The sequence below is a fragment of the Maylandia zebra genome, linkage group LG3 (genome assembly GCF_041146795.1).
Source record: "Maylandia zebra isolate NMK-2024a linkage group LG3, Mzebra_GT3a, whole genome shotgun sequence".
Taxonomy (NCBI): domain Eukaryota; kingdom Metazoa; phylum Chordata; class Actinopteri; order Cichliformes; family Cichlidae; genus Maylandia; species Maylandia zebra.
The window spans coordinates 47,142,541-47,156,225 of NC_135169.1; the positions used below are offsets into that span (position 1 = coordinate 47,142,541).

General features: G+C 42.5%; 1 protein-coding gene across 4 annotated transcripts in view; it reads left to right on the top strand.

The window, feature by feature from the left end:
• The window catches only part of dock11 (dedicator of cytokinesis 11), a 90,612-nt gene that overhangs the window by 18,274 nt on the left and 58,653 nt on the right, over window positions 1-13,685 (top strand). For all 4 annotated transcript variants that reach the window (XM_004567104.3, XM_004567103.3, XM_012923518.3 and 1 more), the window contains exons 13-25: window positions 2,682-2,804; window positions 2,894-2,976; window positions 3,938-4,060; window positions 4,287-4,363; window positions 5,100-5,284; window positions 5,469-5,534; window positions 9,809-9,901; window positions 11,672-11,795; window positions 11,901-12,013; window positions 12,197-12,274; window positions 12,355-12,444; window positions 13,352-13,473; window positions 13,563-13,632. In XM_004567104.3, coding sequence (XP_004567161.2) covers window positions 2,682-2,804; window positions 2,894-2,976; window positions 3,938-4,060; window positions 4,287-4,363; window positions 5,100-5,284; window positions 5,469-5,534; window positions 9,809-9,901; window positions 11,672-11,795; window positions 11,901-12,013; window positions 12,197-12,274; window positions 12,355-12,444; window positions 13,352-13,473; window positions 13,563-13,632 — 1,347 coding nt within the window. The remainder of the gene's footprint in view (window positions 1-2,681; window positions 2,805-2,893; window positions 2,977-3,937; window positions 4,061-4,286; window positions 4,364-5,099; window positions 5,285-5,468; window positions 5,535-9,808; window positions 9,902-11,671; window positions 11,796-11,900; window positions 12,014-12,196; window positions 12,275-12,354; window positions 12,445-13,351; window positions 13,474-13,562; window positions 13,633-13,685) is intronic.

Genomic DNA, 13,685 nt, shown 5'->3' on the forward strand with positions numbered 1-13,685 from the left:
AAACTTTGGTGCTGGAGCTGGATTATTAAAAAGAGATCCAGCATGTTTGTCATCCTGCTGCGTTACAGGTTTAGTTGATGTGAAACTGAGACTGAACTCTGCTTCTGGTTTTACGTGACCTATGGTCAGTTAGCTTATATATAGAATACACTGAAAAGGAGTGTTAATTTATTTGGGTGGGGCTTCCCTAATGACCGTAGGACATCACACAGATCGAAGAGTAAAACAATCTGAACTTAAGCTGCTGTCCTTATTTATAAAGATGGCGATGTCATTATGTGAAATCCATAACAGGAAATATATGAAAAAACCCTGAAAGCTGAAAAAACCCTAAAAAACTAACATGTTGAAACACGAAGAGTCGATCGTTCTTACGAGAAGAGGGAAAACGTGTCTTTGAGTAACTCTCTCCTTCGACAGAGCAGGTAGAAGCATGCAGAAACTAAAAAGTAATGAGAGACTGACTCAAACGCAAGAAAATGATGGTTTTATGAGCTAGAATTTATAGAAATCATTTGTCTTGCATTGTTTTTATCACTTTCTGCACTTTTCTAAGCCAAGTTGATGGTTGGAGGCGGCCCTCTGTCATGCTTAGTCTTTAAAATGTCTACACACTGTTGAGCTCTCATCTGGTTCTGTCACATAGGTTCAGCTTTGCCATATTGGTTGCAGCTGGCCCAGCACAGTCCTGGCCTCAGTCAGGACTGCTGACACTGTGTGTGCAGTGAGTTAGCTGTTTTGGCCAGTGCATGATCTTTTTTGTTTTTTCATTCATTTCTCCACTGTCATGCTGAGTGTGTCACAAGCCAGCCTTTGGTCCCCAACCAGACCTAAAGAACTGTGAAAGGATCCCGTTCGGCTCATTCGGCGAACATTTGCAAGTGATTTCAGAATCACTTTGCTTCCTGATGTGAGCTCAGGCCTCGGGATGTAAGCTTTATGTCCTGTCACTTTGTTTTGCAGTATTTTAAGTCTAGAGTTTATTTGGGGAGAAATAATGTGCATGTGTGAGCGTTACTCTTGGCTCAGGCCCTTCTGCAAACATTTGCAGGTGCTGTGAGTTCGGCGCACACACGGCCTGTTCTTTACCTCTTGCCGCTTGGCCCGTTGCAGCGATGAAGTCACTAAACAAGGCCGGTGCCTGGTATAAACCAGCAGCGGTTATAAAACAAGCTCACTTTCCATTTCCATGACGGGAGAAACGAGTTGATGAACAGCGCAGCAAAAAGCAGGAAAAAGCTCAGAGACGAGGGGATGAATCAGGGCAGAGAGTGACAAACGCAGGATTTCTGCAGCCAGCAAACCAGCAGCAGGGCCGCCTTAAAGCTACAGGCATGAAAAAGTTTCATTTTTGGACTTCTCTGCCAGAAACATCTGTGCAGCACCAGCAGAACACACATGTACACACAAATATATGCATACAAACAGAGCGGCTCCTGCCTCTGTGATTAGTGTGCTATTATAGGTCTGCAGACCGCAGTTTAATTTAGGTGCATTGGGTGTGTTCCAAGGACACAGGCTTCACCTCTCATCTCTGCAGTATATCTCAGGAGGACGCCACAACCTCTGGACCCTCTTTATTACGCAAGTCACAAATCTTACCCATTTGAGTTTCAGCATTTTCAGCAGTGAGATGGTTTATCTTTGCACAAAAAGGATGTGACACTGTTTATGAACTATGAGGAAAGTTTAATGCCCAAATGGAGCATTTACAAGCTTTTTTTTAACCACACTGTAAGAACTGGTCGACGATGAGCGGTGAGGAGCAAATAACGTCAAAAACTGAAAGCAAAAGCAGCTGTGTGTGGTTTTAAGGGCTGTGAATGAGGACAGAGGATGGATAGGCTTATGGCCTGGAGAGTAACCCTGCTCTGTGTGTGTGTCTGTGACTGGCAGCATGCTAGCCTCCTTAAAGATAAGTGTTAGTAATGTCCAGATTGTTATGTCTGCATCTGAATCAGCTGCTTCCTTGGTACTGTCATTCAGTTTTGTCACTTATGCTTTTTTTCTATTTCCAGAAATTTCTATTGAAGTTTTTATTAGTCATACCAGTGCGAGCAGCATAGCTTAGTCTGATTGTAGTTACTGTCGCCTTTGTTTGCTTTACTTGAACTTGGAAGCTTAAATGCAGACGCATCTCATCGGCCCTTAAATAGACGTGTGAGCACCATGTGGTTTTCCTGTACAGCTTTAGCATCAACCATTTCCCCTGAATCGATCTCACACAGAAGCAGGTGATGAATTTAAGAGTGACTTTTACACTATCACACATTCATACAGTGCTTTATTCCACACCTTTAAATTCCTTTTACCTCTCTCACACACACCACTTGATTGGATGACCCTTCCAAACAGGAAGTCAGCAACCGTTCAAGCTTCTGTGCCCACAACTGTGTTCCTGGCATGACCACGTTAGGGATATCTGTTTTCACTGAGATCATACAGAGCCGTGAACAGACTTTGGGAGTGAGAACGTGTTGAGCAGTCTGATAGGTTGGCGTATCATTTGAAACTTTGGCCACGTCTGTAGTCAGTTTCTCTCCATAGAACTCGGCATCTCTCCTCTCCATTCACAGTAGCAGATTTCTCGGAAGAGCGTTCTAAGAAAAGACCCTCGAAAGCTGCCAAATCAAATCCCAACCACATGTCTTGATTGCTTCATTTCTCCCTCTCTTTTGCAGGGTATCTTTTCAGTGACTAACCCCCATGCAGATATCTTCCTGGTGGCCCGTGTGGAGAAGGTGTTACAGAATGGCATCACCCACTGCGCTGAGCCATACATGAAAACCTCTGACATCACTAAGGTACGCTGCCATTGATTTTGACCTCGTGGAGGAGACGGTGGAAACCGCTCCGGTGTTGACTTGATGATGTCTTTCCTGTGTCTCCTCAGACTGCTCAGAAGGTGCTCAAAGCTGCCAAGCAGACGTGCCAACGCTTGGGCCAGTACAGGATGCCGTTTGCTTGGGCTGCCAAGTAAGACAGAAATAATTCATGAGTCAAACCTCATAATCTTGTAAATAATCTGTTTTGATTCAACTCGGAGTGATCTCATGTGAACATGTGCAAAGGCATGAGCATAATAACATCATACAATTAGGTGTAAAGCCTCATCTATTTGTCATAGAGGGAGAAAATAAGATAATATTTACTTTTTGGACCCCAAAAGTTTAGGAATTTCTCAACTTTGAGGTTAAATAAAGTTCGTGTAAAAGAACATTTACTTGCTTGCTGATCTAGTTTGATCTGGATTATATTGATTAACATTATATTACGTTATCCCAGTTATGGAATTCAACATTCATAATGAAGAGCAGACAGTTCTGCTTTTTATTAGCTGCTGTTGGAAGTGCAGCTAATGAAAAGCAGCACAGAAAACTTCCAGGAACTGTCCGGTCTTGACGTGAAATTAGAATCTGTGACAGATTTTACAAGCCTCACGCCCCACCCCCATCTCCACCCTCATCCACACCCCAAGCCTCCAGGCCTAGTGGAGGCTTTCACATGTAACTGGTAATGCTGTGAGCTATAAAAATACTCCAGGCCAGCACAGAAGTCACACCTTTTTCTAAATGGTGTGAAAAATGATTAAGGGACTTCAGGCGTCATTCAAAAATGTTAGAACCCGCTGACATATATCCAAATATCCAGTAGAGATCACACAAAGACAAAAAGCCCCTTTCATACAACTGTTCTAAACTATAATCTGGAAGAAGAACAACAGCAACAAAAATATGGAAACACAGGGAAGCAGGGGAGTCTGTGTACAGGAGCAAGTAACTCTTTAATAGAACACATGAAGAAAACAAGTGTTTTTAAACAGTGAAAGCAAAACATTCCTTTATACTTCATACTTTATACTTTATACTGAAATGTTGGTATTTGGTTGCACATATGAGGCGAGAACTGTAATGAACCATGTGTGTTGTGGTTGCAGGCAGGTGTTCAAAGACGCTCAGGGCAGCCTGGATATGGATGGGAAGTTTTCTCCTCTCTATCGCCAAGACAGCAGCAAAATCTCGACCGATGACCTCATCAAGCTGCTGGCCGACATCAGGAAGTGAGTCAACACCACTCCTCTGCTATTTAAGCTAGCGCTTAGTTACTGTGGCACAAAACCGTCATCCAGGGGTACACTTATGCCTTTAGGTCTATATTTCACATGCCATTGCCTAAGAGGAAGTACTACTCACCCAGGATTGTCATTAAGGAGGTCATCACATCTAAAGCACACTTAACCCTTAAAAGGACACTGATCTTGTACTGAATCTCCTTTTCCCTGTCAGACCAGAGAAAAGCAAACTTCAGATCATCCCTGGACAGCTGAACGTCACCATCGAGTGTGTCCCGCCTGATTTCTCAAGTAAGCAGATTTGTGGTGTTCACTGCATAAAACCCAACAATTCCATTAAATGATTTTACATTGGCCATCTCTGCGCGGGATGCAAGCAGCTACCTGTCTGTCGAGTGTCTGGGTCTGATGTTGAGGAAATGATCTCCATTCCTGAATGAATGTAGCCTGCAGATAGGCAGTGGTCACTGCCTCTGATCAGCCTAGTATATCCCAGTGATGTTCAATAAGAGACATAAATGATTATTTAGCCACTTTCTGATCCATAAAGCCTGAACTATTAAGCCAGTGTGTACGTCGGTCTCCGTAGATCTGCTGAAACAGCCGCAGGGTGGGACGCTAAAGCAAAAATCGCACAAGCACAGGTTGGAGCAGACACTCTGTTCCTTCAGATTTCCACTAAGAGCGATCAGACTGGGCTATTAGCATGCTGGATGCTGCCTTGTAAAAGCCTTGTTAGCATGTTCTTTGAAGAACAACAGAATCAAATATTCCTGAATTAAAATTTTGCTAAATCTGAGAACTTTTGAGAAGTTAAATTTTTAGATCATCCGTATTATCAGATGCAATGATTCCCACAGAGAGCATGTGACACGGCGTGTAGGCAGCGTCAGGTTTCATGTCTGGGTTTGCACAGTGAAGGGTTTGTTTTGTAGCTCAGAAATGACGTTAATTGACATGACACGAGAGGCAGGGACACAGCAGTGGAGGTTTGGTCCTCTGACTCGACGTGTGCTCTGTGCCCCAGACACGGTGACGTCCTCTTACATTCCCGTCAAGCCCTTCGAGGACGGCTGTGAGCGGGTGTCGGTGGAGATCGAGGAATTCCTCCCCGAGGAAGCCAAGTACAACTACCCCTTCACCACTTACAAGAACCAGCTGTATGTCTACCCCCTGCAGCTCAAATATGACAACCAGAAGACCTTCACTAAGGTGCGTGAGTTAGGATGAAAAAGATGTGATGGGTGATGGTGCTGGTACATTTTAAATATTGCCCGTTTGTGTGTTACTGGTGCATACTGAGAACGAAGCGTGCGTGACTGACTGAGCTCAGAGACACAGTCGTTCTTACCGATCGTCTGCTTGGCTGACTAATGTCACCTTTCCTCCGTTGCAGGCTAGAAACATTGCCATCTGCATCCAGTTCCGAGATTCTGATGAGGAAGGTGCTGCTCCTCTAAAGGTCAGTGTGTACTGCAACATGTGACTTTTTCTAGATGCTGTTATGGTAAAGGTCAAACATTTTTCAGGTTTACCAATAAACTGTGATTGTCTTCAGACTATCATTGACATGATATATTGATGTATGAATTTATAACCAGATGTGTAGCAGTGGCTGGGGGTTGGAGCGGACTCATCGCTACATGTTCATGCAATCTGTCCAGTGTGTTTGAGAAGTACTGCACCTATATGACCTTGCTGTTCCCACTGTTTCTGTTATATATAGCAGATGGTCAGAAATGCATTAACCAAGTGCAACATTAAATCACCGCTGGCAGCCATATATAGGACAGAGAAGCAGCCACTGTGACGTCAGCCGTTGCTAGCAAAGAGCTGCTGTGAAGCCTCAGAGTATTGTTACAGTTGCCACCTGGCTGTTGTAAAACTGGATGTGATGAGTAATTTGCATATCTTGTGGATGAATGAAAGGACGCTGCACACTAATAATTTATAAGCCTAATAGGGTCAGCTGGGGGTCACGACAGATAGCTGCCCCTCCCTAAGACTGGTTCTGCTGGAAGTTTCTTCCTGTTAAACTGGAGTTTTTGTTCCCACTTTTGCCAAACGCTCACTCACGGGGGGGTCGTTTGATTGTTGGGGGTTTCACTCTTTCATTGAAGCGTCTTTATAATACAGAATGCTTTGAGGCAACTTTTCTTGTGATTTGTTGTTGTATATAAACAAAACTGAAGTGAATTACTTACAAGGTAGGCCCACTCTAATTCAAACCCTGTTTTGCCATCTTTTTTACCTTTGTGGAGACTGTTGTTTACAAAATGAACATTGTGCTGTATGAAATAAGATTTCAAGCTAGCGGCTGAGACCATAAACTCATCAGGAAAGTTGTTTGTGAGCTCAAAGATCAACGGAGGTCCGTTTTTTCAGAGACGTTTATATGCACTAGGGCTCGGTATCGTCACTTATTTTGATTCAGATTCACAAGGTCCCGATCCAATGTGATCAGATTCGATTTGAATCGGGGAAATTTTGCCTCAGACTGTCAGAAATATTATAATTCTGATCATTTATCAGTACATATCCATATTTTTATGTCTATAAAAAGAAAGCTGACACTTGTGAGACTTTATCAAAGGTGTGAGCATCACAGCAGATGCCTTTATGTCAAAGTAGCTGAGGACAAAACACAGAAAAACATGTCAGAGATTTTCCTGGCCTGTTACAGAGGTTAAAGAGTTACAGAGGTTTTATTAGAGGCACAGCTAAGTGTTTTGCAATTTGGCATCATTTTAAGAAGTTTAATTTTCTTCAGTGAACAGCAGAAATGAGGCTTTGTTGTCAGAAGTCAGTTAAATTAAGTGGCCGACAGCGCTGTACATAACGGTAGACTGGTGCGTAATAAGCAAGCGAATGATGCAGAAAACAGAGATTTTTAGATGCGAAAGTGTTCTTAAAGTACAGAGAGAGAGAGAGAGTTGTGCAGGAAGTTTCATTATATCGTGGTGGAAGCAAAGCAGCAAAAGTAAGAGGGAATTCATGAGGATGTTTATGAGAAGCGAAATGTGAAGCGTAGTTTGGATCTTCTTTTGCTGCTGGTTCAGTCAATTTTGTTTGGAGACAGACAAAACTGCAGCTTCAGAGTCTAGTGCAAAAAAAGGACGTAAACACAAAGCATGGACCCGCCAACGCATCAGAATCTGTGAGCTTTTGGCTTTTAGCCCCGATGGCATCTCTGCGTACGTGCCGTCGGGTGAGAAACCTGACATCTCACTGATTCTGATGTGTTGTGCAGAATCCGTGTACCTGCTCTCATTTGGTGTTTGGTGGTTGTCGAAATTTTGTGAGGTTTAACCTGAGATTCTGTCGTTTTGGGCAAAATAAATTTATATTTAAAAATCGATTCAGGATTTTAATGAATCGATATCGTGTTATTCAAGCTAAAATCGATTTTAATCAGAAAATCGATAATCTAAACCCACCCTAATATACACTTCTTTGCAGCCAGGAATCGCCCCTCTGCTGGCTGCCAGAAAGAATGCATCAGCTTCAGTTTTACAGACCCTGAAGCTTTTTTTTGACATTATTCTGTACATCATTTTTCTTGTCTTATATGGAATATCTGTTTTTGCCTTATTACTTCTAGAGCTTGAAAAGGAGAGTTTATAGACAAGGAATAATGTATGGAAGAGAGAGTGACTCACATCTGTGTCTCATAGTTTTGTCAAAAGACAGGCTTAGGGTGATATCCTGGCTCTCTACATAGCTCAGCAAAGCTAATGGAGAGAAGAACATAGGAAAGGTTTTGAAATGCTACAGTCAACATAACGATAAAAAGGACACAAGGAAACAAATAGAGGAAGACCAATACAAAAAAAGTGAAGATTGTTGAAGAGGCGCACCAGAAGCCCGGATTATTGTTTGAGAAACAATAACACTGCAGTGGAATGTCCTGGGAGAGATTCGATCAGTGACAGGGGCCTCAGATATGATAAACTTTTCCTTTTATTGCTTTTTACAAAGTGGACTTGAGATTGCAGCTGAGGGGCCCAGGAGGAGAAGGGAAGCGCTCGCAGCAACCAGTTATTATAGCTGGCAACAGAAGATAATGAATGGTCACTCTTTTTCTCTCTGGCCACACATTTCAAATATTTGTGGTCGGAAATAGTCATCAAAGCGCTGCAGATTGTTTTTCTTTTCACGTTTCTTGAGGGAGAGAAACAGAAATTCTGAGTTTAACCACGAAAACATTGAGAATTTTCAATCAGCGGGCAGTCAGACATATTACACCGCAGCTAGAAAACACACAGATTGACCCAGACGTGGGTCAGACTGCGTTCCAGACAACGCTCAAAGTACTGTGAGGCAGAAAGCTGTTTACAAACAGGAGCAGGCGGCACACCTCTCGGGAGATTTAATCAGAGTTAGCGGAAGCTCAGTAAGGTCCTGGGGTTCACATAAGACACAGCCGGACTGAGAGGAAATTCATTCAAAGCCTTATGGAGTCGGAATGTGAGGGCTGAAGAGGATGGAATTCTCAGAGGACGGGAATTTAAAGTGCATTCATTTCCATTTCATCGTTGAGAGACCAGTTGCTCCTCAATCCTTGAGTTCATGGTTGGAGTGCTCTCATTTTTGCACCAGTGGCCGACACTTTAAGTCATGTGTGGTACAGTTCATGTGCTAACATGCCAGCCTTTGTGATAGATAATATCAGAAGCATCTCCTCCAGACCTCCTTCGGCCCCCATCCTGACTCAGACAATCGTAACTCCCATCAGCCTCTTTGCCTCTGCAGTGAGGGCTCTAAAGGTACACATCAAACCATGCACCACCTGCACTCCTGAATCTCAGATCTTTTCCCCCGCCTCTTTCCTGCTCCACCTACAGCTTGTTTCCAGATTGTTCTGGCATTTGTGAACCCTGTCCTCTCTCACGAAGCCTCTCCCATCCTCTGGGCTCGTCTCCTGCGGAGGCTTTCAGGCATTTGGCTCCTGTAGCTCTGTCCGTCCTGTTGGCTAGCACTGCACATTCATGCTCATTAGAGATGACAACAATAGTTAGCATCCTAATTACAGTATGAAGCCATCACAAGAGGTTGGAATTTTTTCCCTCCCCTTTGTCACCCCTCATTAGAAACATCCTGACCTGGTCAAGCTTGAGCTTGTTGCAATTTTTTAATTTTTCCCACAGAGTTCTTGCACTGACTCCTCCTCAAAAGTGATCATCAGAGGTCAAAAGTCAACTTAACCTTAGCCTGGTCCTGCCAAAGGGTTCTTCCTGTTAACGGGGAGTTTTTCCTTCCCACTGTTACCAAATGCTTGCTCATGGAAACGGGGTGGGATCTCTATTATTAGAGAACCCAATAAAAGACCCTCTATTGTTGTAGGGTCTTTACCTGACAATATGAAGCAGCCCTCGAGACAACTCTTGTTGTCATTTATTGAATTGAATTGACTTGTTTGTGTCATCATGTCCTGGAGGAAGGGCTCTGCTGCTCACATAAAATAAGTCCGTGAGTTTTGTGCAAGGTTTGCGCTGTGGCATCTGTCTAGTCAGAGCCCAAACATTTTGCGATCTTAGGTCGTCCTTTGTAGTTTCTCTCAGGCTATGTTTAAATCATTGCTGATTCAAAGTGTAATGCATGATCCATACAGGCTTGCTCACTCCCTCGCCTTTTGTACAAATTATGGCAGTAACCACAGCTTCCTGAGCGCTTACTCATCACTGTGCCCGTAAAATCAAAGGAGTCCAATAACCAATGTGCCTCTTTGCCTTTCAGTGCATCTACGGCAAGCCGGGAGATTCACTCTTCACCAGCAGCACCTACGCAGCCGTCCTGCACCACAATCAGAGCCCTGACTTCTACGATGAGGTGAGCTCATGTTGCAGGCTCGACCTTATTTCTTCTATGGCATCGCCTTTCAATTCATATTAAATTAGATCAAGTTAGCAGATTTAGAGGAAGTTGAGTGCTTCCAAAAACTGAGAAATGAGTTTGATTTTAAAAAGAAATTTAGTTTATGCCCTTAAATCTTTTTTTTTTTTTTTCCTAATTGGCCGTCTTTAGTACTGACATTCCTCAGCAGCACTGAGATAATCCCATAAATCTGTCTCAGGAATGGGCTGTGATCTCGCACTAAACTGACCCGACAGTCAGTGCACGCATGCACATGCACACACACACAAATACAGCTCAGCGAGAGAGGTACAGTTAGAGCGGTAGAGCAGAGGGGGTCCATATGGCCTTGATATCAAACGGATTAGGATCTTAAGCTCCCCCTGTGTGCACCCACATGCATGCAGGAACACACAGAAGTGCACTCTGTGGGATTTCCCTTCACATTGTTCAGCTTCCAGTCACATCAACCAAAATTTCTGCTTCAGCAAGGCAACGATGATCTTTGTGCTTCTAAATCTGTCAGTCTTGTTAGTTCCATAGTGAAGTGCATTTAAAAGCAACATGTAGGACACATTTATAGTTACTGATATTATATAAAGGGTTCTGATTTTGTTTTTCACACCTAAAATTTGTTAACTTTTATATCTTAAGGATATATCTTGTCTGGTCTTTAGACTTTTGTCTAATTTACCGAGAAGAGTAAATTTAAAACAGAACGATGCATGAATCACGTGTTCTGGTGTTATAAATGTAAGAGCCGTGATATTCAGTCATGGCATTGAGAGGCTGTTTATGACGATGTGGGTCTGTGCATGTCATCAAAACTTTTTTGTGTCATTTCCTGTCAATAAAAAACAGCATGTGTGGTTGCAGGGAAAATCCATCTCCCTGTTGTTGCTGCCCTCTGGTGTCTCAGTGTCACAGCAGCAACTCCCAGATGAAACAATGCTTTTGCTGTTGTTTGTTTTTTTGATTTCATTCTAAACATTAATTTAAGGATAAACACATAAATAAAAAAGCACAAGCAAACCCCTTTCATTTTCTTCATGGAGAGAAAATGCACAAAGTGTTCAAATTCATGCCAGAAATTGTAGCTTGTAACACACTGTGTGTTTGCTGATGTTCGCTGAACTGGTAGAAGCGTTGCATTTAAAATGACCTATTCTGCAGCACAAGCTAGATTCTGAAGTACTGCTATCACAACTTACACCTGCACTCACCTGCGCCCACTTTAACTCCCAACTCTATAGATGATACTGCTGAAGTAACAAGTCTGTTATGAAAATGTAAGGAATAGAAACTACAGATATTTGTTTAAAAATGTGGGGAGTAAAAATGAAAAGTAGTCCAAAAAAGCTACTCAAGTAAAGTACAGATAGCTGAAAATACACAAGATGGTTATTTTTAGATGCCTTTTGTTGATTTTATGTTAATTTTACCTCTTAATAATTTAGAGGCTGAAGGAAACCCTCACTGTCAGTACATTTTTGCAGGTTTAGAGAAACACTAACGCCATTATGGTTAATGTAACTCCCTTAATTTGAGCAAAAAAACATCAAAAAAGACAACAAGGAAATCACAGCATGTGGCACATCCTTTAAAATGTTGCCTTGGCAGTACTATGTAATACCTATATGGTATCCATTATTGGAATCAGTGCCTCTAATCTTGTTTATGTGTGAAGATTGAACTGATGGTGACATAAGAAGATTAAAACAGCGACCTGCTCCTCTGTGTGTGCAGGTGAAGATCGAGCTGCCGGTTCACGTGCATGAGAAACATCATATCCTCTTCACCTTTTACCACATCAGCTGTGAATCCAGCAGCAAAGCCAGCAGCAAGAAGAGGGACGGAGTGGAGTCACTTGGTGAGAAATTTGGCTTAATGAAGCTTTATTAAAATGTTGGTGAGCACATTATTTAGCTTGTTAAAATGCCTTCTTCTAAAGCTCGGCTGCTTTCGCGTGTTTCAGTGGGCTACTCCTGGATGCCTTTGCTTAAAGATGGGAGGATGCAGTCGTTGGAGTTCCAGTTGCCCGTGGCTGCCACTTTGCCTGCTGGATATCTTTGTCAGGACACCAGGAAGGTTAGATTGTAGCCATGAAAACGATCTGGTCAGCTCTGTCACTGTCATGCTCACGATGTTAAAGCGAACGTTGACCCCTCATGTTTTAGCCCTGAAGGTTATTGGAGTTTTGAGGGAATGTGAAAAGTTTGCAGATACTTTATTGACTCTGTTTTGTCTATTATTCTCTTCGAATGGTCTCAGGCTGATATCAAGTGGGTGGAAAACGCCAAGACACTGTTTAAAGTGAGGACCCACGTAGCATCAACGATATATCCTCAGGTACAATTTGGTTCTTTTGCTTTTTTATGCACAAATGAAGGTTTTCAGGAACACTGATGTCCTGTTTTGTTTCGCCGCAGGACCTCCACCTACACAAATTCTTCCAGCACTGCCAGCTGATGAGAACAGCATCAGAGGGCAACCCAGCAGAACTGATCAAATACCTGAAGGTAAGATGCTGTGAGGCAGTGCACAGTCAGTTTTTTAGCTTTGGTCCATGTGCAGTTATTGATCATTTACAGTACTTCCACTATATGTGTCATTCGGCAATGCACTAACAGATCGATCATTTTTGTAGGGCGTGCATCATTATGACTACTTATGAGCTTTCACAGTCATTCAACAATCAAAATACCTTTCAGTGCTATTATACAACAGCCTCCATTAAAGCAATAAAAGGCTTATAACACAGTTTATTAAGTTAATAAGGGATATGGATGGATGAATGGATGGATGATGGCAACCCCAAATGCAACAATGACAAAAGATATTGCCAAAAAACGAAATCTTTTTAGACATTAACCTCTTTTGTACTGAATTTTGTATGAAAAATCATAACTATTTAAATGCTAGAGGAAATCAGTTGAAGTATTTGTCTTATTTTTGAGAGGTTTTCCTTTGGGAAAACATTTTTATGGGATGACTAACATTTTAGGGAGCAATTAACATGTGTGGGGAATGAAGGCTGGCCCGGGTGGTCCGACCCAGCAGGCAAACTGCTGCAGGTCAAAGTTTTGCTGTTTTGGCAGCATAAGTGGTACCAACAGAATGTCACTGCGGCTAAGCCCATCTTTTTTATACAGTCTATGCTGTGAATATGAAGGAAATGTGTCAGCAATGTCTGACAGGGAATTTCATTACATCAAGCACAGAGATTCAGCTACAGATCAAGACAGATTTTCACATATATTTCTTATCAGATAAAATAATGCCGAGCGCTGATTTTATATCTAATAGGCTACAGTTTTTCAAGATCAGGGCGATATATATATATTGTGTGGAGGCGTGTAATCACGATTCTTGTAAATATCTGGGAGTCAGAAGTAAAAGTGATCTTGTCTGGCCTCTTTCCCTCAGTGCCTACATGCCATGGAGACTCATGTCATCATCACCTTCCTGCCAACAGTGCTGATGCAGCTGTTTGAGGTGCTCACAGCCGCCACCAAAGAAGCCCACGAGATTGCTGTTAACTCTTTGCGGTCAGCTAAAAAACAAATTCTTTGTACTTTTACTGCTTTTACTCCTGATAAAAGGACATAGATTGAATTTCCATGCTCTGTGCCCTCAGTGTGATCATACATATAGTTTCCAAATGCCACGAGGAGGGACTGGAACACTACCTGCGCTCTTTTGTTAAGGTAAGCTGCCGCAAACACTGCCTGTGTTTCTGCTTGTGTCTATAAACTAAAGT